General features: G+C 35.8%; 1 protein-coding gene across 2 annotated transcripts in view; it reads right to left on the bottom strand.

Moving 5' to 3' along the window:
* Positions 1–16,776: 16,776 nt before the first annotated feature.
* Positions 16,777–27,701, bottom strand: part of LOC126371154 (uncharacterized) — a 103,429-nt gene continuing 92,504 nt past the window's right edge. For both annotated transcript variants that reach the window (XM_050016388.1, XM_050016389.1), the window contains 2 exons: positions 19,171–19,280; positions 16,777–18,716 (listed from right to left, as the gene is read on the bottom strand). In XM_050016388.1, the coding sequence (XP_049872345.1) occupies positions 18,339–18,716; positions 19,171–19,280 (488 nt within the window). In that variant the 3' untranslated portion in view covers positions 16,777–18,338. The remainder of the gene's footprint in view (positions 18,717–19,170; positions 19,281–27,701) is intronic.

The following is a 27,701-nucleotide window of genomic DNA, read 5'->3' as shown; positions in this document are numbered from 1 at the left end:
TACCACAAGACACATGTGGTACAACCATAGATAGTGTCGTGGGATATAGCCTAGTCTCACTTTCAATCAATTTTGCAATCAAAAAAACAATTCAAATCTGACTTCCGAGCCGCATCGCTAATTCGAACATGACAAATTGGGACCTTGACAAAATCAAACAAGATGAATAATTCACACATTGTTTCAGATCAGTATGAGCTTGCATTAATTATTTTATTTACTATTCAAGGTCTTGCTAAATCCGAATTATAATCAGTCATGGAGGCTGTCTTCATACAATAGCACTAAATGCGGTGTCACCTATACTCAAAATACCCATTAAACTCACTAAATTTAACTTCGTACCTACGGAAGAGATACGAGGGGGTTAGTCAAGTTCCAAACAATTTCGAAAAGCGACATTATTGACAAGTCGCCTCGCCTCTGTCAATCTCATACATTTTCGTCACTGTCGCTTTTCGAAAAACCCCTGGAAATGGACCTTCTGTTCTGACACATGTCTACCATACACAACTCAAACCTAAACTACGTATCAGCAGGATCTGCACGGCAACTGCGCCGAGCGCGACACGAACTGCATCGCAGGCTTCCACCAATAGACGCAACGAACGCTATCTACGTAGATAGACATTGTACGGCTATTGGTTGAAGCCCTCGATGTGATTCGCGCGTTTGCCGTGCAGACCCTACATGTATTTCTGAGCCACATTAATTTACATAGGCAGCGTGAGAAATCTTAGAGCTCCCTATAAAACTACTAAGCCGCAGCCTTTGTTGACTGAAACATTGCCTTTATATTCATCTGCATAGGACACGCAAAGATACAAAGCCAAAGAAAAAAAATAACTAGGTGTGCTAAATCTAAGAACACGAATAACGAACTAAGACCGTGATTGCGAATTAGTAAATTGGCACGATGGAATTTTTCATAAAAATTGTGTCCAAGTACACTGACAGAATTATTGATAACATAATAATAATAAATACATGTAGGGATAATCGCCGGTTGGTGTCACATCACATTTAGATTTAATTGTCTTAAGAGGCCTCTACGTGTTAGCTTGGGCCCCACGCACGCCTTCCAAAAGTCCGGGACTCCATAGGCCCGAGATATGGAAACTACATAAAAATATTTTAAGTCATATTTGATTTTATTATTACATTATTAGTTAAGATGTAAAGTAGCATGGAAAATGCTGCACCGACAAGAGCGTGGCTCTTAAATTGATGATGATGAAGAGTTAAAATGTAGTAGGTACCTCAGAACAGTTATATACGTGTGAGTAGATACGTAATAAAAATAGAAAAAAAATACTATTTATTTTGTCGATGGCAAATGAAAAATGATAAGAAGATAGAAAAAATTGAGAAATATTATCTACGGATTGATATTAATTTAGGAAACATAATTTTATAGCAGACATTTGTAAAAATAGTAAATAAAAGTTTAAGAATAAGTTGAAAGATTATGCGATGGAGGTTTTTCCTCATAGAATCTCTCTACAGCATCTACAGATCAGATTAAATAACTGATAAATCAGCTTGCAATATTGGTACCCTCAGGCCAGTGCGCATTTAGTTTATTTTGGTTTTTGTTACACATATTATCTTGTCTGTAACAACGTTTTATTATTAATTAAAATATTTTAAAATGTTGTCCCGAATTCGTTAACAAGTCAAAGTGGTAAGTATAGAAAGTATTGTATGGGCCCTTGATAAAATATATACTTAGCTAAACAGCCTAAACATACCCGTATTTATGAACATTGCTTGGAATACATATATTCTAATCGGTTAAAGGGATCATGGACTATGGCTCATCGCGTTTATCGAATAGGTATGAGACGTTGAGAACCTTCTAAGGGCTCTATTTCACTAACACAGTATGATGGCTGCCACCGGTTGTGCCACAAAATGTATGTAGTTGTACAAAGGGTACTCACCTGGTATCAGCTTGGTACCGCAACAAAGTATGTATGTTTGTTTTGGCCCTAATGAATTGCAGAATATTTGGAGTTTTAGTCTGCTAGAAAAGCACGTCAATTTTAGCATCAAAGGCAAGCGGCGTCTCAAATTAAACAATTACTTTACATCGTCTTACAAAGTTATTAATAACCATGTTTTATATGGGTATGCGATAAGGGTAAGACTGTCGTTAACTTTCCTTTAAGTAAGGATGAAGTGAAAACCGTTGTCTGCGTTTTTTTTAAGTATATTATTGTAGCTGTGGTACATTTAATAACATCTATTGAAACCCAAAAGTTGAATTTATCAAGAAAATACATTAGAATAATCTTTGAACAAATCCAAGCCTTAAAGACGCAAGGCCGAGATGCCTTTTAAAATCAAAATCTCATTGTTTAAGTTACTATTGTGTCTGGAAAACCAGGCCTTATGAGATTAATAAAATATGGAAACTATGGTACTTAAAATATGGTACTTACAGAATTTCTCGCGTATTTGTTGTTCTCTGGTCTCAGGGTACTCTGGGAAGCTGCTGCTGCTGGTTTTAGACCAAATTATAAGATTCAACACACTTTTACAACGTCTTTAAGCTCCTTGCAAGAATACGCGCGCGGTAACGGCGGGTAGACTGAATATTTTCTTTCTTTAAAAGATTTGGGGTAGATGAAATTTTTGGAACCAAAAGCGTTTGTACCCAAGATCTTAGTAGGTTTTTCTAACAGATGCATTACCACTAACTAGCAATAACTACTAACTACTTGTGCTACCAAATAGGTACCTGCATTGTATTGCAAATAATCAATCAAATATTTTTTATAGGTTTTCTAGGTGATTGTTTCTATTCGTCTTATCTTCATTATTTGGCCTGGAAACTTGAGAAAGTTCTCCTTAAGCTGAATGTAATAAATTATTTTTTAAATAACCATTAAATAAATGTTCACTAAACGCCGGCCTACCGAAACTGTCAGTGCATACGATAGTAGCATTGTACAGTTAACTTATTTGCATATACTAATTTACTTGTACCATATATTATTTCATACCTACGACACTTTGTCTCTTCGAGGAAAAGGCATTTAGGTATGTATAAATCTTAATCGTTACTATTTACTGCCATCATCAAGTCATAAAACTTTTATATTGCATCGATGAATTACAAATTGCATAGTAATTCGATTTGCATTCCATTTGATGTTTTATTGCTCCTTGCGATCTTAATGTTTATCTGTTTATGTTAGTACAAATGTTCATAGAAACAACTTGTTAAAACAACCATGGATTTGTCGTTTAATTTTAATCTTTGACTATCCAATTATGTAATTTGAAACTACATTATTCAATTTATTCATGTCTTTGCTTTGACTAGACACCAATCAACGCAAACAAGTTGAAAAAATAATTAATAGTCGGTTTATAGAACATCTTATTCTTCGGATGTTATCTATGCTAATTGTGCGTGATCACGTACAAAATATTCAGAAAAAAATCGTATCTTACATCCATTAGCGGTTCATATCGTATGCAGATTGCCGGCATCTGGGCCCTACAATTACGAGGCTCGGCGATTTCACTCATTTTACGTATCTTCTCGTGTTTTCTTTTATCTGAATAGTTTACGATCATACAAGGTGATGATTTTGGGTGGTCTTCCACTGTCCAGGTTTAAGTAACGATGTTATTATTTATGTCGGGTTATTAATGGCGTGTCTCTCTCTGTCTCATCAAGATAAGTTTGTTTTCAACGAGCACTCATTAGTATTTATCGAATGAACGATTGACTTTTAAAGTTTATCTACGGGTGAAGATTTTGATGCGATTGTTGTGAAGCGCTCCCGGTGAAATTCCAGCGTTTGTGTCACACTTCAACTTGAATGAAGTGAGGGCAATCTCGAGTTTGCTTGCTTACACAGATAAATAAACGTTATGATTTTCAGTTATAAACTTTTCCAATACAGCTTATCTAGCCAGCTTGATCCCACTGTTGGACAAGGTCCTTGATTCCTCGACTTTTATCGAGTTTGACAATACATATAGATAAATAAATATAATAAAAGTTTATCTTCTTCTTATCGTGTGGATTGTGAGGTGGAATACCAGCCTCATTAAACTTGGTGTCAGGGTTATTATTGAGCCGCCAAAGGCTCCTGATATGACTCATGTAACGACTACATACTTACATCAGTGTAGGTAGTAACCGGGACGAACGGCACATACATAATATTATATAAGATTATTAGATTATTGCTTTTCGTATCGTTTGATTATTCCTATATTTAACGGTCTTTTTACAAATTTAATTTTATCTACACATACAATATTTGCCATTGAAATAGGTAGATACCGCGGAATGCCACTTGTTTCGATTACAACAGTTTTGCTTTCTCGATTCGCATTTATTTTGATCAAAATTTCTCTTGGTCTCGACAGGTTGGTGAGGTATGTAGGAAGATCTTTGCCTCACTGAGATCACTTAATCGTTTACGTAACTTCTTACCAACTGCAACAAAAGTCACGCTTGCTCAAGCTCTGTTGTTACCAATTATAGACTATGGGGACGTCTGTTATCTGGACCTTTCGGAGGATTTATTAAATAAATTGGAGCGTATGCAGAATGTGTGTTTGCGTTTTATTTATGGTTTACGAAAATATGACCATGTGTCTGAATATCGTGCTAAATTGAAATGGCTACCAATTCGATTGAGGCGTAACACGCATATTCTGTGTATGCTCTATAAGGTTCTTAATCATCCTACGGCTCCTCACTATCTAAAAGAAAGGTTTCAGTTGCGTACCTCAGTGCATGGTCGCCAACCCAGGTCCAACACGCAGATGATTCTCGATTGTCCGGTTCACTCTACGAATTTTTACACCAAATCTTTTTCCGTGTACGCTGTGAGACTGTGGAATTCTCTGCCACCCTCTATTAGACAAGCCAAATCCTTGCATATTTTTCAGGATCTTCTTCGTTATTATTATGAACGTCAGTGTGGTTACTCATAAATTATTATTTTGTGTGTACTATTTATATAAGTAGGTATATATGTTAGGTTATGTATATAGGTTAGGTATATATTATATTTGTAAGTATGTTATATATATTTATTTGCATGTATTTTGTTGGTGAAATTGTACTTTATTGGTAATAAGTTGTACTTATAGTTTGTACCCGCAATCTTTCAATTATTATTTTTTTTACATTTTACCTCACCTTATGGTTGCCTGGAAGAAATCGCTTTAAGCGATAAGGCCGCCATTTGCCATGTACTTAATTAAGAGACTTTTTGTAATTATTTATTTTTAGTTTGGTGCAATAAAGTGTATTTGTATTGTATTGTATTGTATTGTCTTCTTTATTTCTCTTTCATTGGCAATTTGTCTTCTAAAATCTCCTCAGACCCTCCACGTGTAGTATAGTCTTTCCTCAATAACGTTAATAATACATTATAGTATAATAACTTTTATACGTTTACGATGGTATTGAACTTGACCAGCGTAACGACCTTGGTGGATTCATTTATCATCATAAAGTGTACTGTGCATAGATACCACAGATTACTTACTAATATATGTCGTGGCCAGATATTAGAATCGTTCATTTATTGAACACATCATGAAATGATCAATTCTAAGATCTGGGCAACTTAAGTTCACCATATCTGAAGAAATAGGTAGCTCGCTTTGGATATATTTGGTTTAATAAAATGAATATAAGGAGCGGGAAAATAAAACGGCGTCGTTCTTGCTACTCCATTTTGTTTCTATTGTTTTATAATAAAATATGTGGCCAGCTAGCTAAATTGTTACATCCCGTTTTCGCTAGATGGCGCTTGTCTGTGACAATATCGTTGAAACGTCAACGTTTAATGATATTTCCATCAACGTTTGGCCATATCGTTAATGCGTGCGGTGTCCATGTTATGTGGTGTAATAAAAATGCGAATAGTCCTTTATCTATCTTCAAATAACGGATGTAGCTTAAAGCTAATCACATACTTAATAATTAAGTGTAAGCTCACAACTATATTCACCAAGCATAAATAACATCATCATCATCATCATGTCGTCCAAACCTTAACCGGCGATTCCTAAATATCTATCCCGGGTTGTTGATGTGGTGCTAGGCTCTGATGTGGCTAACGAAATCGAACTTCGACTTTAAGGTCCGGTCACACGTCACACAGTAAAGCTGGCTTGACGAATTGAGTGTGTACTTATAGGATAATTTAAGTCGAGTCTTCCGTATTTCCGGGGTAGTAACAACAATGCACTAGCATTGTAGTGCTGTAGCATTGTAGTGTTGTATTGTAGTTTACTAAAACTATAATTACTTATAGTTACTGAAAAGACAAAATACGTAAGAGCCATAATATCCTAAAATAACAGTCCTTGATATGATAATACAAGTAGAAGTTAGACATATGAAATGAAAACGCAGTGTAATCTTACTTTGACGTCATTTAAATTGGATAAATAAGTAAAAAATTGTGATTAAAAAACGAAAAAATACTTAAAACACCTTTTTTCGAAATGGCATTTAGGCGCTTACGTAATTACAATACGATACAAATATACTTTATTGCACACAACATACGAAACAAGTTATACACACATGGACGAAGGATACAGTACATAAATACAATCTGGCAGCCTTGGTGGTAATTTTGCCTCTCCAGTGACGATATGGTTATTTTATTAGTGTAGTAAATATTCACTTATTGCACGAATCAGTTGACATTCGCGTGCAAGCCTCGAGTGTTCTATTATTACGTTTCATTTCACGTGAGTTTGATTTAATACTTCAGTTTATATAATAAATAATCATAAATTATCGATTTTAGTACCGCTATTGTGTGTGTTCAAGGCTGAGAAATTCTTTTCCGTTGTTTATGTAGCTACCTGTAACTACCTAGGGCAATGACCACAAGTGAGACATTTTAGTCCGTGGCGACAAATCTTAGGGGCATATCTCACTCTGGGTAACCATAGTGGCGCAACCACGGAATAGAAAAAAGAGGATCGGAAGGCCCTAACGCGCATATTGTATAAGAACCGCTGTCGCCGGTTCAACCCCACTCACTTTTCCTACTACTCCTGCAAATAGTCAACTACGATAGCTGTACTGCTTCTCAAATTCCACAGCCACTTTACCGGCAATGTATATTTTATCATTTCTTTTCGTAAGATACTACATATAAAGGTATTATCATACTAAAGTTTTTAGCTTTTCTATGACGATGTCACAACGAGTCGTGTGGGCTTTACTTTAAGGATGGAATTTTGGCGTATTTGATGTTGTTATTTTTGAGACTTTACGTTTTTCAGTTGTCCAGTGAACATCGTAGGAGATGGTATGAATCTTTGGATTACAATATAACATAATCTCGTGATTACATCCCAATTGGGGTAAGATGAACTAAGTACCGAATTAAGTCGGTGAGGTCTGCACCGAGCTTTCTGTTAGACCAACGTGATAAGTGGTGAGCCGTATCGCCGTCTGTAATGGTCGAGCCAACTGTGTTATTCGAAACAATATTGGATTATTACTATAAGTATTAAACAGCCTAAACAAAACAGCCTCCGTGGTCTAGTGGTTAGAGCGTTAGGCTCACGATCTGGAGGTCCGGGTTCGATTCCCGATGGGGACATTGTCGAAATCACTTTGTGAGACTGTCCTTTGTTTGGTAAGGACTTTCAGGCTTGAATCACCTGATTGTTCGAAAAAGTAAGATGATTCCGTGCTTCGGAAGGCACGTTAAGCCGTTGGTCCCGGCTATTAGCCGTAAAACCACCTCCACCAACCCGCAGTGGAGCAGCGTGGTGGAGTATGCTCCATACCCCCTCCGGTTGATTGAGGGGAGGCCTATGCCCAGCAGTGGGCGTCTTACGGCTGTTGATGTTACTATAAGTATTACAGTCACCTCAAATGATCTAAAAATATATACGGACGACGCAAAAGCGAGTTCTGTTGATGACTGATGTTTGTTTTCTTTGTTATGGAGCAAATCAATAAAAATGTTATATTGGATTCCGTGGTCGACATAAAACAATTTTAAGCTATAAAAATATTACGTATCTAGAAAAAAATGTCTAAGTATTAGCAATAACAAATGCTTGTTTGTACTGAATAACCAACATCGAATAAGCAATTCTTATAGTATCGACGGAAGTTGCTTTTGTTCTAACTTCACACTACTTACATTTTTTTGACACTTTTTGGGAGGATGTACAGCACACATCGATTCTCTGTCGCTCATTTATAAGGTCAAATCAACGTCTCTATAATTTACTAAAACAAAACCGTCACACTAATAAGAAAACACGAACACATTAATAAGCTAAAATCAACGTCTCTATACGTATAATCGCATACCGAAAACAAAACCTAACAGATAATAAAACACGCACGATCGTTCATGTACGGCCACGAGCATTAATATGGATACACTTTGGTACCATGTCACATTAACTTTTATGACAAATTGAACTGTAAGTCTCACTAAATGTCAAATATGTTAGTGCGACAGAGTCCTAAAATGGGTACATTATAATGCTCATGACTGTACTGGAATAGGGCAAGCAGTTTGTTCCTATCGCGGGACGTGTTTTCGAACAACATGTCTCTTGTTTCCACATCTCTCAAATAAATTCTTGTTACAATTATTGACAGATTTTATTGCAATTTGAAGTTAAATATCTTATACCGCGCGCTGGGCAACTCCCGTCTATTGTTTCTCTGAGGTATCTCCGACAGGGAGAATCACAAGTTTTAAAAAAGACCACTACTTTTTTTGTTAATCGTTTACTCTTCCAAAAACACAAATCGTTGTAATTTCTAAACACATCCTAAATATATGTAGTTACAAGGATCAGAAATGTCTCCGCTGCGCGCTGTGGTAGGTTCCTTAAGGAATGTATGGAGATAATTGATTCAAATCATTACAACTATCTTGGTGGGTCATAGTGATTGAATGAGAGGATTAAGTCTGTATTATTTTACTCTAACCTGAGGGAGGATGATTTAAATAATGTTTCAATTAAAGATTAGGAGTATTTGGGAGGTTCATTAGCTTTTACAAACCATAGAAAGTTGCCTAAACGGTATGGGTTGAAGACATATAGGTTGCGTGGGATGTCTTAGAGTAGAATTTAATTGAAATGGCTGTAAAATTAGCCGGGCTTATCTTTATAAGCGGATAAGGTGGTCCAGTACTTGAATTACGAAATTTTTGAGACAAAAATAATCAACGGAAGCAAAAAAGTTGAATCAAGTGGAAAGTTTTAAGAGTGCAGATAACACGTGAAAATCTAAGTCTATTAAAAAGACTATTAGTATTAACTACCTAGTTTTTTATTAAGTACATATTTTCTACTAGTCGTTGAGCATTGGGCTCTATCACTGGACCTAAGTGGGCCTTATGACAGTTCTCAATTGTAACCCTAACACCAGATTGATGAGTTCGGCCTTTTTGACCTTAAAATCCATAGAAGAGAAGAAGACTTGTATACAAATTTTACCCGCTACATTTCTGTTATTATAAAAAGAAATGTAAATTAGTGTGATTATAAACACAAAAAACATAAACAGCCTATATACGTCCCACTGCTGGGCACAGGTCTCCCCTCAATCACCCGGAGGGATATGGACCATACTCCACTGCGGGTTGGTGGAGGTGTTTTTACGGCTAATATCCAGGACCAACGGCTTAACGTACCCTCCGAAGCACGGAATCATCTTACTTTTTGGGACAATTAGCTGATTCAAGTCTGCACAGTCCTTACCAAACAAAGGACAGTCTCATGATGTGATTTCGACAATGTCCCCACCGGGAATTGAACTCGGACCAACAGATTGTGAGCCTAACGCATTAACCACTAGACTACGGAGGCTGTAGGGTATAGAGCTATACAGATATTGATTTACTTGCCTGTACATAATTAATCATATTACTACACGTCATTAACTCGATTATCAATAAACCAACAGAAGCCAAATTAATCACCAATCGCCCAATCAGTTCCATAAAGCCACCAGTCTAGGGTCAGTGTGGGTCACAAAGTAAACTGGCACCATCGTGGGAACCTCCTCTATTTGTCCTACGTTTGTTGGCTCCTCGGCCGAAGACCAAACACTCGAGCCCTTTGTCCAAAAAATGTAATGGGGATACACAAATAAAAATAAGAGACATTTATGAAACGCCGGTGCCAGACCGGCCCGATAGGAAATAATTCGAAATTATTTGAAGCTCTTAGTGGAGCAGCGTAGTGGAGCATACTTATTATAAAATGTATTTCGTTTTTTTTTATCATTGTATAAGAATTTTCAGGCTACGACTAATATTTTATACATATTTTATTAAGCAAAAAAGTTAAAAAGTTATTATAAATAAAATAGATACCTAGTAACTACGCGACACTTTCAATACAATGTAATTTAGGGGAAATGCATTTTTTTTGTAAAGAAATACCAACGTAAATTTTTGCAATAAACTGTTAAGCGAACAGATTGTGGCATGGAGTAGTCATTTACATTACATTATTTGATTTTATTTATGATAGATATGTTTTTACCTACTTATGTAATTTACCTTTAAATAACGTAAGTAATTTTATCTAAATACCTTTTTTTGTCTTTATTAAGGCAGTCGTCTCCTTTCCATCTGTTAGTATAGACAGGTTCATAATGGACTTGTAATACCCGACGACTTCAAATATAAGAGTGGCGTTAAAAGGACGAAGAACTAACACAATACATTCTTAGATATGGTATGTGTTACGAGCGACAGAGATAATTTGAGAGAAAGAAAACACAATAATAGTTAGGCGCCTAGACACAGCAATATGAGTAAGTACAATTCAAATATACTTTAGCTTCCATGGAACAGATTAACGAGAAATCTTATAAGGAAGTGAAAGAATTGGCATTTGATAGACAAGAATGTAGAATGATCCACAAGAGCGTGGCCCTTAAATTAGTATGATTGTATTTTCAATAATTTATACCGCAACTCGGAAGATATAATTAGAAATTAGTATATAATATTAATAGTAGTGTATGTATGTGCAATAAATAATATTTGAATTGTTTAATCATTTATGGGCTGGGTAGAATCACAAAATAACGCAAAAACAACTTGCAGCTGGTTTTCATACGAAGCGATCAGCATATATATTTTATATCGCCTATATAATTGTCAATCATAATAGAATGGACACCACGCCCTTGTCGCTTTTCGGCTTGCCCGAGAAGATAAAGTATTTTTTAAAACGATTTTTATTTAAATCGCTTCCTCTCGTACCTTGCCCCATTATGCTAGGCTTTGGACGTCCAATATTTACAAAGTGGAGTATTTTTTGTCAAGCCCAAGTGGAAGGGTTGAATGGCTGAGGGTGTTTGGAGAGCGGCAACCTGCGTGGTGGATTTTGGAAAATTGTGCGGTAACACAATAATAATGAACCTTCTTTTGTACTACGAGTGTGTGCATTCACTTCTGACAAACAGAGACTGAAAGGTTTGATGGAATTAAGAGTACAATACACATTATTTATTTGCTCAGAAGACACATACAACATAGGAATACAATTTAAACACAAGTACAAAAGGTGGCCTTATTGCTGAGGTAGCAATTTCTTCCAGGTAATCTTTGGGCGATAGGTGTAGTTTATGCAAGATGTTCAACCATATTGAAAAAAAAAACATTCCATTTACGTTCTTAAAAGAGGATATCACACCAGACTACGCCACATTGTCATTTACCATCAATGAGATTGTGGTCAAACAGGAGCCTATATTATTAAAAATACCATCAATATTTTTTATTCGAACTAAACTCACGATCCGGAGGTCCCAGGTTCGAATCCCGGTGGGGACATACAACAAAAAATACTTTGTGATCCCTAGTTTGGTTAGGACATAACATGCTGATCACCTGATTGTCCGAAAGAAAGATGATCCGTGCTTCGGAAAGCACGTTAAGCTGTTGGTCCCGGTTACTAGTTGCTGGTGTAAATATGTAGTCGTTACATGAGCCATGTCAGGGGCCTTTGGCGGCTCAATAATAACCCTGACACCAAATCATATTCAGGTTACCTACCTAAAATATCTCCATATCACCTCCGCTAACGGCCAACGGGAATAGAGGGTAGTAGCGCTTCGCACTTTGTCTGGTCACGTAGAGTCACAACTAAAAGTTCCATAAAAAAAACTGGAAAGCATGTAGGTCTATCTTGTAGTGCTACGTACCTATCAACATCCATCCAATCAATGTTTGTGAAAATTCCATTACATAATAATAACCAGCCTATAGAAGTATTTGGAATGTTATCCTATTGTGTCCAGTTATGAATACCCATATACATGCAGTGAGTACGTTCTCATTCGTCCAACGATTGTTTGCAGAACTCTCCAGTTCCGTTGTAATCGAGGGTTTATTAAAGGGTATCAAGAGTTAAAAGATGCACGACGACTTTTATTTAGATATCTACTTGAAAGGATTTTTGATCCTGGGATAGGGTGGTACTTCAGCGAGTTTCCAACACATTGGAAATGCTACTCAAAAAGCAGATTACACTTTTTTTTAATATACCCAAAGCAAAGTCCGGATAGAGCCATCATCCCCCTAGCATTATCCCGTTTTTCACAGGGTCCGATTACCTAACCTGAAGATTTACAGGTCCGGTTTTTTACAGAAGCGACTGCCTGTCTGACCTTCCAACCCGCGAAGGGAAAACCAGCCCAATACAGGTTAGGTAACATACCTCCAAAAATGCATTTCAAGTCCTGATAAAGCCATTTCTCCAAAAAATAAGTATCTTGATACAAAAAGGCCCTTCCAATACGGTAAATAACCTCCACCAAACCGCAGTGAAGCTGCGTGGTGGAGTATTTTCCACACTCCAGTTAATTTAAAAGAGACCTGTGGCTAGCAGTGGTGCATATATAATATAGGCTATTCATGTTATGTCTAATCCGTACTAAATGTTATAATAACAGAGCAGAATTGTTAACTCCTCTGAAGTTGCAAAGTTTTAACTCCGTCAGGAGTTACTGGTGCTAATTCCTGTAAATACCATCTAATTTTATTTTAAGTTATATCTGTCATTTTCTTATCCGCCGAAAAGGAAAGGGACGGGTAATTGACAAGCATAAAATTTATGGAACACACGTCAATTTTAAGCACAAATCTAAAGCAACCGTCTAAAAATTTTACATCAGTCAATAACCCGACACATTCATTTACTCATTCTTCCTAAAATTAAGAGCTGTGAATCATCCGTCCCTTTCCTTTTCGACGGATATGAAAATGACGGATATAACTTAAAATAAAATTAGGCGGTGTTTGCAGGAATCGGGGCCTCTACCAACTTAATTTACAAAATACAAAGTCATAAAAACCCAAAATCGTCCTAAGATCTATTAAACCGTCAAACATCAAAAGTGGAGTTCGAAGCAAACACAAGAGTGTAAGTACCTAATGAACAAAACGGAATGCTGGTCCACCTCGATTCATAACCTCTCGACCAGGTAGGACCGGCTCAGTGTTTAGTCAAACAGTTAACACGAACCTTAACTAGCTGGAAGCATCATGTGCTTCGATTAACATTCTGGGTAGTTTTTTTATCTGGTTCATTCATATTGAGTTTTTAAACTGTGAATGTACGTACTACGTATTTTTTTAAATACTTACTGTTATGTAGGTAGACGAACTGGAAAAATATAATGTGAAGAGGTTAGAAAACTTAACTCTATCCATCTTTTTGAATTAGTAGTAATAAATGATCTTGTATACGATACTATTACAAAACTTTGTCCAGCAGTCAGACTTTATGATGACAAGATCGTAAAGTGAAGTCCACAAACATAGTCAAGGATCTTTAAATGGAAATTTAAATGAAGGTAATAGACAGGTAAATAGAATCCTCACACAAAATGTATGTAGGTAGGAACATTTTATCAGTATATGACTACACGTGTCCCGACTGACGAAGGACACACATGCTATGTGTGAGCATTCATATTTGTTTCCTAGGTCTCATATTAACATAACATTGGTTATGCGCCCTAGCTCTAAAACTCTGGTTGTGGCTATGAGGTGTTCTGCATCCTTACAGTTTGCAAAGTTTATACATACATACCTAAACTCACGAATATTTCCCACCGGGATAAGCAGAGAATTCCATTGCTTCGATCGTGACACACTTCTTTTGCTTCCTCCACATTCATCAATCGTTTCATACACGCACGCCAGTTCAGAGTAGATCTTACTAAACTTTTCCTAAGGATATCTCCAATTTGGTCAATATAAGTCCTTCTAGGTCTTCGTCTGCCAGCCCTACCGTCAACCTTCGCAAAGTTTATTCTTTAATCCAATTCTATTTAGTTTCGGTTTGAAATTAATCGGTCGTATTATCAAGATTTTTATCGAGTATGAGGTGTGATAATTATGCGGTAGACTAGACCGCGTTGCATTCCGTAGATAGTAAGTCTGAATCATTGAGCATTGGTAGGTAAATGATCCGGATCCCAATAAGTTCATCGTTCTGTTTACTGAATAAAAAAATTGCAATGAAACCTTTTGCAGTTGCTAACGGCATTTGAACTTATCAATCGACCTAGTGAGCTTGCGTTGTTCATAACTTCATAGTATAGTACACCTACGGACTATACTTCGTCTATGATCTCAATTTTGTTATATCTAATGTTATATCCATTTACCGCGTGTCTAATGTGGGTGATTTACTTTTGTTTACTTAGGACCTAATACTTACTTGTAAAATTCTAATCGGTATCACTTCAACAAAGCAGACACAAACTATCTTACACGTGTAACTGTGGAAAAATTTGGAGGAATTTCAATTTCGAAGCTGCGTAGAATAATGAGTCATTTTCGATGTCTTCTAATTAGTTATGCTTTACGTCGTTTTTATATTGTCTTAAATTAAAAAATACAACAATATTTATATCGCCTATAATATATACTTAAGCCTCAATTTTTATTGCAATCCGCTTTTGTACAAAACAGTGTCAAAACATGCCTTTTCAAAGTGTGAACTGTCAACCTTTTGCAGATAAGCGGAATTTAGAACATTGCATTTTTGAGACAGAGATGGGAACGATGACCTTTCGAACGATGACTTTTAAACGGGCAAGGTCGGTGTTGAATTAATAATTTCCCTTTATTTGGAAACCTCTCACCAGTTTACAAACACACCTGTATATACGCGCGTCGCAGCCGGCGTGCTCTATGAACTAGTTAGCACTTACATAAGTACATATGTTAGTATCTACAAACAATCGAATACACTCTCGTTGCACCAGCCATCGTTTTTCTTCCTCGTTTACAGAGAAGACATCATAACGTCTACTGTGTAATGCTCTCGGTTAAAGAGTAGTTTAGACATCTTTAGGGTAAGCTCGCTACTTTCTTAACTTCTTCAAGAAGGAGAATGGTGTCAACAGCAAACCCATTTGAATCAATAAAATGTATATTCCTTGAACTGGCATGAATAGCTTTTGAATTTCTTGAATGGGATGCAAGAAGAGGGGGAAATTATATACCTACCCTCAGATTCAAAGTCATGTATAAAGAATACTTAGTCTGATGACATTGATGTACTTAGACTGTGACTGTGTTTGACCAAAAGTGTCAGTTGACTGTGCCTCTGTGGATTTCAGTTAGGTATTTGGTGGGCACGGATCTGGCTCGCAAATCCAAACTTTGCCTTTAAGATATTCCAAAGAAAATGATAAGTCATCATTAATTGCCAGAAATGGTCGTGGTACTTACTTATATTAATAGGTAGTATTTATTTTGTCAACTCTAATTTTATGCACTTTTCTATTCAATAATATCTTTCATTTCATGTTTAGTAAGTAACATTTTCTTATATAAACAGCAATGCTGTACAGTTCTTTTCCGATGGCATTCATTGCTGATAAACTTAAAATATTGCTTATTTTATAAGACAATACCATTCAATCTTTCATATTAAATGTCAATTGTTTTTAAAATCTGCAATTCATGCTACCTGTAACTATTTTGATTGGCAGTGTTGTAATGTGCTTGACTTATTTCAACAGTAAAATTATTATTTTCATAAATATCATTGTGCTTGTCGCTATAAATCATTATAGCTAATTTGAAATGTCATCGGACGTTGTCTTACATTACACAAGGTGTGGCATATTAACAATAGTATTGTTTACTATAAATAAAATTATTGTTTATGCCATTATGACTGGAAATGAAAAGAAACAATAAATAACCATTCAAACATTTAACCCAAAGTTATGATGCAAACTTAGAAGTTTATAGAAATTCGTGAAGTAATAACCATAACTCAGTGGCAATAATAAATGTACTGCAATGGCAAACGTATTCTAAGATGAAGAAATATTATTACTGCGGATTTCACAGACAAAGGCGTGTCCAATCTGACTGCTGTGCGTCATGCTAGAAAATTATTTTAAAAAATATACAATACTAAATATTTAGATTTTCGTAAAATGCTAAGAAATTAAAGAGTGTAGTCTCTGTAGTGAGGCTACTCTGTGCGATGTAGCTAGGTGCTAATCGGGGGACGCACGCGCAACGGTCCGCTCGACCGTGCGCCGGCGACGCGGCATGATGCCCTGTTAGCCCCACTTTACCCTGTTTGTTCTTAAAGTTACATTTCACCCGCAAACGCCCCTCTTCCGGCCCGTTTATTGGAAATATCGCCTTTTTTGTGGCCGCACCCAACCTGCTACTTTTAGGTAAACAGTAAACACACTTGGTTCACGATAAGTAGGCATCGTTAGAAATAACACACAAGTTGCGAGTTAAATATGATTTAATTTCGTAATTTTTCTTAGCAATTATATGATTTCGTTCTCAGCATCTGAATACTTATATTTAGACACAGTTATAAAGTAGACAGTGTCACATTATTAACAAATTTATTATGTATTTAAGCGCATATTTTGTAAATTATTATACAATTTATTGTTTGGAATGTCTCAATGTCTTTATTGAATACTTTACTCTATGGAATATGGAGGAATGTAAAGCAACGACAGACGTTCACACTGACTGAAGAGAAACAATTTCAGCGACATTAATTCGAATATATTATCTTTAATTTGAATATACACTGGGTACAGGATACACTAATATTTAAATTCAGTTATTTGTCTTATGTTTAACATTTTTTATCTATTCGTAGTTTACAGACATAAACTTAAAACACTAGATACAATGCGAACACAAAGTCGGACATTGCCACCACACTATGGCACAGATCTTATTAAATAAACAATAATAATGGCTGATTTTCTTGAATTTACGGTAAGGAAAACAGTTAACAGAAACTATTGGTGTGACGCCCTTGAGTAACCTTGGGTGATACACCCAGTTTGCAAGCTGTCCCAAAATTAAAGGCATCACTATAAATCGAGAAATCAGACTAATATTAACGAAATAGAGATTCAGAAACCTATCACTCTCAGACGAACTCTTAAAATAATATGTACATATCGCTCAAAACATACAATCAAAGTCATACACATAGCTGAAGATAATCAATTTTGTATAATCAAAGCTGGAAAGATGTTTAATTAAAATATAATTAAGAAAATGTAGGTCGGATCAACTGTAGCTAATCACAAGAGAGCGGTTGGTCGGATAGATTAAATACCCATTATTAAATACAAAACGTTTTAATACAATTTTACAACTAACATCTACGTTTACAAATGTTTGATTAACGCTTTTGATAAATAAGTAAACACAAATTATCTTTTATTATATTTACAAGCATAACACGATTCGTACTTAACAGTAAAGCGTTTTAAATAATAACACACTGAGAATTGACGTAAAGGCGTTTTTGCTACAATGATGGCGAGCCAGCCGGAGCAATGAGAGTCGCAACAACTAAACGCTATCACGTGGATGACGACACAACCCTCAAGGCTTCCTCGAGCGAGCAGTTCAGCGGTGGTCTGTCTGAAGACTCCTGGCCAACGAGACTACTATTTGCTCTTGCCACAGAAAACCTTTTTTCCTTTTAGAGCTTGAGTCCGCCCAGGGCCGAGCAAACACGCGCCACGATGTTACACGACCTTAAGGAATTTCACAGCTCCGGACGTTCGTCCCGGCACGGCTTTTTTATCCCCATTCAAATGTTTGCTCGCTCGCTTCAGCTACCATTCATGCGGCGTTTGAAACGCCGCGGCCACCGCGACCACTAACTTAACGCTATCCAGTCCTCGACACTGTAATAATACTGCGATAGTTGACTAATACTCTGCCCACTCACAATGTCCATCGACTGCTGGCAACGGAACGCGCGAAGCGTTAAAGCGTAAATGAACTTCTAATAACAGGGTAAGTTTTCTACGTGCCATGGCAGTTCCTTCGCTTAATATGTCTGCCGTGGTTGTGGCGGACGCCGTGACAGGGAGTCTTGATAGAGTTCTGCGGTGGGGGCCGGAGTCTACGAAGAGGGCGCCACTTGGGCACGGAATCTCCTGCATGTTGGGCTATGACGAGGTTGTGTTTGGTAATGTCGAACTCGGGGGCCATCTTCATGAAACCGGTGCACTTGTGCAGTCGCTTCGGTAGGTTCTTCAAGTTGCGCCGCAACTGGACCCCTCGCGCGTTGAACCCGATGTAACGGTCTTCGTTCTTCACCAAGTGGTATCTGTTGTAGCCGTCTGTCGTAAATTCCTCTTTGAATAGGCAGTTGGGTTGTTTCTCCGCCTGGAATCGTGTCTGTGGACAAAAAGCGTGTTTTCAACTTATGTGCTTATTACGCCTGGAAACTATTGCGATATACTTATATACAGGATGATGCTTATTACGCCTGGAAACTATTGCGATATACTTATATACAGGATGATAATGACATCGTACCGAATACTGAGGGGGATCACTCAAACCGTGATTCTTAACTAATATCAAGTGTAATTTTCCGTCGCATTTTTTAGCCTTTTTATTTACTTTATTAGTTTTCTTTTTGCGATGAAAAATTCCACTTGATATTAACTCAGAATCTAGGTATGAATCATCACTTAAAGTTTTCGTATGCCGCTATCACCCTGTATTGTTTTTGAAAACCAACCCAGTTAACATTTTTTAAGTCTTGACAAATGAGTCCAAATTATCTACTCGTTGCTAAACTTCGTTTTTCTTATATAATGTCTAAGAGTATAAGTAAACTACTCACCAATCGCCTGCCAACCAGTCTTGATCTGTTGAAGCATAGGTACATGTCCTGCACGGGCGAGTGGATGAGCAGCTCTAGGCTGAAGCTGCGCGTGCTGATGGTGAGATTCGCTGGAACAAACAAAAAAATATAAATTCATCATTTGTATATAATGTACTTGGTAGTACTTCTTTGCTGGACGGGAAATAAAGAAGAATAAAAAGATGAGTGCAACTTCTTATGTGAATTAATAGTCGCCACATGAGACATGACAAAGATCTTTGGCGACTCAACAATAATCCTAACACCAGATTTGATTTAGGTACCTCACAATACACATGAATTCACATGAGTGAAAGAAAATCCTCCGCATATCATGGAATTATCGATTGGGCAAATAAAAAGCAAGTTTTTAAAATGTGTCTCGGAAATAGGCGTTGATAACCACCAGTAAATTACGAACTGACTCAATCCTTCTTTAAAAAACAGGAAATGTGAGTCGGTAAGAAATTACAAATTAAGTGTCGTATCGGTAAAATTCTTACACTTACACTAATCCTATCGAATATCCAAAGATGTAATCCAAAGCCGAACTTTTCTTGAATTAATTAAAACGTAAGTCACAAAATTAAATAGAAAGTAAATATTCGGGGAATTCAATTTCTAATAGAATATATTGTAATTACACATTTTACTATTCGAAGCGACGCGAGACGTTCGAGTTATAAATTCACTTCCTAATACGGAAGAAAGAGAGAGAGAACAGAGTTCAAAGTGTCAGGTGTAATATACTAATCGTTAATGGTATTTGAAGACTAATAAAGTAGAAAAATAAAATGACAATAAATATTAATCTATAGCTGGAGATATTCAATACTTAATGTAAGGGAGGGTTTACATGCTGGTACGTTTTAAGTTACTTAATATTGGTACATTCGTACATCATTATTCGTATATCTTATTTTATATTTACCTTTGACTAGATTGGTAATAATATTATGACAATCAGAAAAAATAAAGGAGAAAATAGATAGATTTTTTTTAAAATACAATATTTTATCATCTCTACCTTTTGGGTAACAAGAAACCCCAACGCTAACTAATAAAACCAGTTCAATAATCTACAACGAAATAGATAAATGTAGGTACACAGTAATAATAGTATCAATGATTGCAAACGGTATTTAAATTAATTAAAAATTCTGGGTGAATTTAGCAATTCAAAGAGAGATGCTGCCTGTGTATTGCCTCGATGCAACGCTTTGAAAAATGTGTTTTGTTTACTTATTTGTAGAATACTTTTTACTTGTTAATAATTATGTCATGAAATAATATTTACAAAAATACAATATTGAATAAACAGGTCAAAATTAATTCACCGTAGCTCCATGTAGCCCAATCTCGAGTATCGAAAAGTAACATAAAAGAGGAAAGTCAGATAGAATTCATCGAGCCCGTTGTATGCGTGTAAGAATTAATAAAATAAAAATAAAAGTGACCGTGTCACTGGCTCCGTCATTTCAATTAACATTAGGGACATAAAAATAGCTACGCCTCTGAACATTGAAAACATAAATTAGTTATAATTCCCGGAGAAGTGGGAAAGAGAGAAAGTGATGATATGCATTTGAAGGTGTGAATATTAAGAATGTATTTTATCTTTATTTCCATGAAGGTTTTATTTCAAATACAAGTCTTACAACTACACTGTACCACCAACATAACTGCAAGAAGTGATAGATAATACGTACGTAGATTAATATAGATTAAAATAACAAAAGTTAATACAGAAGATGGTTTGTGACTTTTTAGTTATTTTTTTCCACTATTAGGAGGTATACGTAGCAGAGTGTAGCACAATACTTATTTTTTATTGCCGCATTCTATTTTTTTTATAATAATAATTAAAAGTAAGTATTTACCTTTTCTTTAATTCCGTGGTACTAACAAATATGGATATAATAATGTCGCGGAGTGGAGGAAACAGGTTGAAAAGGCCCTAACGCGCATTTTGTATGAGAACCGCTGTCGGCAGCTCAACCCCACTCTCTTTTACTACTACTTGCAAACTACGATAGCTCTACTTCTAAAAGCACTACTTCTCAAATTCCATAGCCACTTTACCGGCATTGTATATTTTATAATATTATTGTATATTATGTGATAGGCTGCAATTTTATCATTACGTACTTTTCGTTAAATCATAGTTATATAATATATTACGTTAGATCATACAAAGATTTTTAGCTTTCATGTGATAAGAAGACATCTCCTTACATAATAGTCAATATTAGATTTTTTATCCTGTAGGTTATTATAAATGAGACGACCTTATAATATCCTATCGCGAAGCTCTGTGGGTCGTTAAGTTTGCGGACGGGTGGAGTGCAAAGTTGGAATATGAATTATTTGCTCATACTTGTATGGCGCGCGTTTTGCGCTCACTTGGCCTTTCCAACCTTTTTCTCCTATCCCGTGGTTAGCACAGTATATATACATAAGCTCACGGATTAGCCAGAGGTAGGTATATCCATCGCAAGATGAACTAAGTACCCACACCTCACCGAGTTTTCTATTAGACCAACGTGATAGGCGGTGAGCTGTATCGCCGTCTATAATGGTCACAGTGTTGCTTATATATAAAGTACCTATAGCAATATTATGGTTTTAGTCATAACCATTTTTTAAAGAAAATCACTTATATCGGTTTTTTTATATATTTCTGCCTAAGAAAAGCGTATTGTTAACGAGATACGTTTCCCAATAAAATTCGTTACAGTGCACTTTGAAATTAGTTCCAGCTATATTTATTTAAAACATGTATTTGAAAAGCCGTGTAATGTCTTAATTACTTACTCTAAATGTTATATACTTTTAGATAACAAACAAGCCTGTTTAAGTATATTTTTATGAGTTAATCTGACTGACTATTCAAATAGACAGGTATCAGAAAACAAACATATCTACGCTTTAATTAAAATACGCCTTATGTTTTCATTCTGAAAACATAATAAATAATAGTTTAATTAGGTAAGTATTTGTAACTTAAATAATAAGGCTGAAGTGACGAAGCTTCTGCGGATTTTATTATGTATGATTTGAATATGCTTTCCCTTATTTTTTTTTATTTTTTTTTTTAATATGAATGTTCGTACTGACGAAGCCTGTGGTGGATTTACATTCTGTTATTTGTTATTATTATTATTTCTGAATAAATTAAATATTATAGGCAGAAATATAAATAAACTACCTAAAATAAATTAAATAAAGGTCAATGAAAATGTATATATTATTTTTTTTATGGTACTAATCTCCGGGCCACCAATCAAACTATTCAAACGAACTGAAGTGTTCAAACTTATTACATAGCAAAACTTATTCAATAATTTCTCGTGTCTATAGGTATTGCATTAGAACCCGGATCACCCAAAGTCCCCTGCGCACACGCACTGGGCGGTTTCTAAACCTCGCAAACATTGCCCAACATCCGTAATAGACACGGGCTAATTTTGAAAAGACAACATAATCCAAGTCGCCATAGCAAACACGTCGCTTTGAACGCGCCGCCACATAATTTCACTTAAGTTTGACGTCAGTAATTCAGTACACCACGTTTAGTGCATTAGTAGGTAAATTATTTGACGTAAATGTTTACGAGATGGAGTAAATTGACTTATTTGGTAGCACAACAACTTACTTAAGTGACTATTTATGAATTTATTGTAAGTAGGTACTTAAACAAGAATTGTTTATTTGCACGATAAAAAGATAGTTACATAACACACATATTACAACTAGAAATAGTCTTAAAAAAGAAAATATATAATAGAGGCAAAGAGAAAATTTAAATTGAAAAAAATCTGCCTCTGACAGATTTGCCTCAAAAAATCTGCCTCTGTCCATGCAAAATTCTGGTGGTGTAATGGTTAACACGCTCGTCCCGGCTTGACACGGCTGCAAGTTCTTCTCCTGTCCGAGTCAAAAATGTTTTCGATTTAAATTTTCTCTTTGTGAGTTTCCCTAAGCACGAGTAAGTGCTATAAAAACAAAAATCATAAAATAGAGAATTAAAAAACAAATAAATATTTAAATAAAAAATAATGTTTATCATTATGTCCAAATTATAAGTTGGTACCGCCTGCATTACCTAGGTTTTGAAAAAGGTGAGGTGAGGTGAAGTTATCCATAGATGTAAGTTGATGAAAATGACCATGATAAAAGCAATGATGCAGGAAAGCTGGTGCTTAGAGAGGGACGCGAGCATGAGATAGTAATGAATAAGCTCAGTAAAGTTATTTTAATGTCAATATCTACCAAATATAAACTTCAAATACAAGATAATATTTTAATTCAGATAATCAAATAATAATAATAAAAAACAGAATGTAAATCCACCACAGGCTTCGTCGGTACCAACATCCATATTCAAAAAAAAGGGAAAGCATATTCAAATCATACATAATAAAATCCGCACAAGCTTCGTCAAAAACTTCAAATTCCGTTTTCGCTATCAAGGTTTTTGAAGAATCTCTATTGGTCTGTATACATTCTAAAGAGTAATACGTAATCGTTTTCTCAGAGGTAAACAGAGAGGAAACTCCGGCCGTGTGTGGCCGCTGGGGTCAATGACCGGCTATCGCACTGATAGCGGCCTATCGATATAATCTTGACGCCTTTAGGTACCTATATTTCCAACGTTACACAATTTTCTTTGAATTTCTAGGAGGAAAGCGATAGAGGAAAGAATTAGATAAAGTTGTAAATAACTGTGGTATTCAGAACCACTTACACAATAATATGGTAGAATACCTAGAAGATAATGATATAGATAGTGTGGACGATAATTTAATTATCATATCACATCGCATATTAGAGGAATAACTAAGTACGCATATTGCGACGCATTAAAAAGAGATGAAAGATTTCACGTCGAGTAAGGTCGATAGGGACTTATATTTGCTACTTTCGGACATTTCTAAAACATAATTATGATCTTTACAGGTAGCTATTGTGTAGTTTGTGCTGGTAGTTAATTTACCTTGAATTCCCATCAAAATATGTCACAAGATGCCGTCGCGTCTAGCGCATACAGCATCACAATCACTCGGCCTTGTGCCCAGTAATCAGAGTGCAAATATTTTAATTAAGCTACGTAATTGACGTCACACACGACGATACGATAAGAGTATTTTCGAGAGTGATACCAGCAATGTGGCATAGAATAAACAATAATAAGTAGGTACTTCGTAACTGTGGGTCAATAACGCCTAGTAGATACTGGGGCCTTATTTTTGAATCGCTCGCCGTCAACACGCGTGCGAAAATATATACCTGTCTCATCTTGCACATGACAACTTCTGATGTGCTACGTGAGACAGGTATACAGGATGATTCAGACCATGATTCTGAGTTGACATCAAGTGGAATTTTCTGTCGCAAAAGCATAGAACTGAAAATAATTTGAAAATACACTAAAATTTTCATTAGTTTTCCGACAGAAAATTCCACTTGATATCAACTCAGAGTCATGGTCTCAATCATCCCTCCATCCCCCATCTCCCGAAAATAATGGATTTTGTAACCCAAAATTTTTTAACCAGTGCACGTTAAAATATACACTAGAAAACATACATTTCAAGTTTTTTTTGCTTACACAATTTATTGCATAGTACAGCCTAATACACTATAAACAAGAGCAAATCCCAATTTCAGTGTGAACGAGGCAGAGATTATAGACAAGTTAGATAAACACGTTTATCCAGTATAAACCGGAGTAATCTGGCTAAATCCCGGGCAGGCTCTGCGGTAGGTTGGTATTTGTCGGGAATGCTGACAATCTGAAACGCTTCCTTGGAAGCTGGCACTGTGTCCATTGTCAGATTTTGTTAGTTTTTTCTTTACTTAGATCTATTTTATTGGGCTGCTTTTCTTTCGCGGGTTGGAAGATCATACAGGCAGTCGCTTCTGTAAACAACCGGACCTGTCAAATCTTCAGGTTAGATAAGCGGACCCTGTGAGAAACGGGATAATGCTAAGGAGATGATGATGATGTGTTTAACCGCTATGTATGTATGTAAACATCACTTTGGAAGAATTTCAAAGTATACCTATTTTCTTGTTTCATACTTTTAAAGTGATTCCCGTGAAAAACGGGATAACGATAGGCAAATGAAATGATGACTTAGTTTTATTTCAGTCCACACAGGACAACACAAATTGATAATAAAAGCAGGTAAAGCACAACTTAATTAGCTTATTTCTCTTAGAGAGAGAGGAGTGGATGTATAAAATATATTAAATACCACTGCTTACGTAGGATACAGGCGTGTTGCTATTTCATGTTATTGTTAGAAGTGTTTTATAGCGTCTGATAAACCGGTGTAGTGCTTTCAGAAGCACAACGTCTATATACCTACAGGCGATCCGAAGCTAAGTGCCATAAGTGCTACTATGAGTAAAAGGTCAATGTTCCGTGGTCTATGTTTAAAAGTGTTAACTAGTATCCCTGTTATTAGACTTAAGACTCTTCTAATATGAATCAAAAGAGAATATCTATGCCGATATATCTAAAAACTACCAATAACATTTTTTTATGATGATGCAAATGCATTTACTGTTTTCGTACGACATTCGTGGAACCGTAAAGCTACTTTTTTATAAACCTGTTACTCAGACGTACCGTACCGTATGACAATGGAAACCGTTCCGTACAGCCTAGCGCCTTAGTAATACAATGTTGGAACTTTAAACAGCACTAAACTCCCAACACTATGACTATCTTAATCTCGGATAACTTCATCCTCCGCGCGATAATCTTGCTATGACTGTGCCTAACAGACGAGCCTACTAATAGGACATAAAAGCAACAGATAATAAAGCGGAGTACATAAACTAGCGGCGCCACATTCGCTTAAAAAATAAGCCGAGCGGACGGTACTTGAAACTTGAATTTTGTTCTTGTTTGACTATAGGAATATACTTATATTATTTTGTCATAAAATTTGTTTGCATCGGATGCTATTCCCTACTTGGCTGACAAATTAGAAGCAATGTGAGGTTTTATCCACTAAAAACATAACACCATATAGGTTTTGATATGACCAGAACACGTAAAGTCATAATAATATGAAAAGTAGCATGGATAGATCTCAAGAGACAAGACTGCAGCCGCAATTATATTAATGTATCGTTCTAAGATAGATATGTATGAACGTTTACTTATCAAGTATGTATTCTGAAAAGTTAGTGACAGTATGTAATGCTCAATGTCGCGCTAGACATAAAATTGGTTAATATAAAATGTGTTCAGTAATGGTCAGTACGTACTATTAAGAGGCCAGGAATCCTAGTACGGCTTTGAAATAGACTACTCTGGGCGCCATCCCACTCGCGTCAGACAGAGTACTGCGGGACAGAACGCAAGAGGGACACCACTGCCCTATTTTTCCCTAGAAAGTATCACGGAGAGGAACGCTACACTGACAAGAGCGTGGCTCTTAAATTAGTGATGATAAAATGTACAGAACATTTTATATGACCCAATTTTATGTCTAGCTCATACTTTATGATCGCTCCGGTCATAAGATGCACTTACCTTATTCAGACGTACATATTCTAGAGTTTATGACTTTAAAAGGTAACTTTTGCAATAATATCCATTGATAACTTCCCGATAAAAATGTTTCAGGGATATCTATTTATCAGTACGATGGAAACATCCAAGTGCTAATTATTGTCTTTTAATTATAACAGGGAAAGTTATTATACTTAGATTAAAGGATAAAACGTTTTATTGCTGTGTTTATTATAATGTTTTGAAGTGTAAGTATATTGAATATGAATAGCATTATCACGGTATGTCTATATATTTTATTCATACAAAGTAACACGAACTATTAGTGTTATATATATGGCCGTGACCGTATTTTATGTTTAGGTCTGCCTGAAACTTTTACTAACTTTACGGTTACGATAAATAAATATATTTAATTTTATAATATCATAGAATTCGCAAATCGTTCATATATAACTGATATTTATTTCAATTAATATTTAATAAAAAAAATCGATTGATTAATCACTCCTGAAAATAACTCACACGAACCGGAACGAAACGATAGTATTTCTTGTCTCACTCTCATACAAATAACAATCATGTTTTTTCATTCGCAAAGAACTAATATCATTTGAATTATTTCATTGTATTATTTTGAATATTTAAGTATCATTTTATTTTGTTATACGCGATTTCTATGTAAACGCACTGAGGCAATTTCCAATAACAATCATAGTATTCGTCCATAATGATAAGTAATATATTGTAAATGTATAGGTATTAGTGTCAATGCCGCATACATAGTGTTTGTGGTCTGGCTGGAGCAATTTGATATGAGTAAACCATATTCATCTCGCGGACTTAGCATGATTGGATGTCTGTCTAACGCTAGGCGTGAGACTGGATAAATTGTGTAGGTAACATTTTTTAGATGTAACATAACTATATGACTTCAAGGCGCTAAGCCCTTATAAAATTCGAACCCTATTGTTAAACT

Source organism: Pectinophora gossypiella, chromosome 12 (assembly GCF_024362695.1).
Source record: "Pectinophora gossypiella chromosome 12, ilPecGoss1.1, whole genome shotgun sequence".
In the NCBI taxonomy this organism is placed as follows: Eukaryota; Metazoa; Arthropoda; class Insecta; order Lepidoptera; family Gelechiidae; genus Pectinophora; species Pectinophora gossypiella.
The sequence above is the reverse complement of the archived record's forward strand: the minus strand, read 5'-3'. Positions and strand labels throughout refer to the sequence as shown.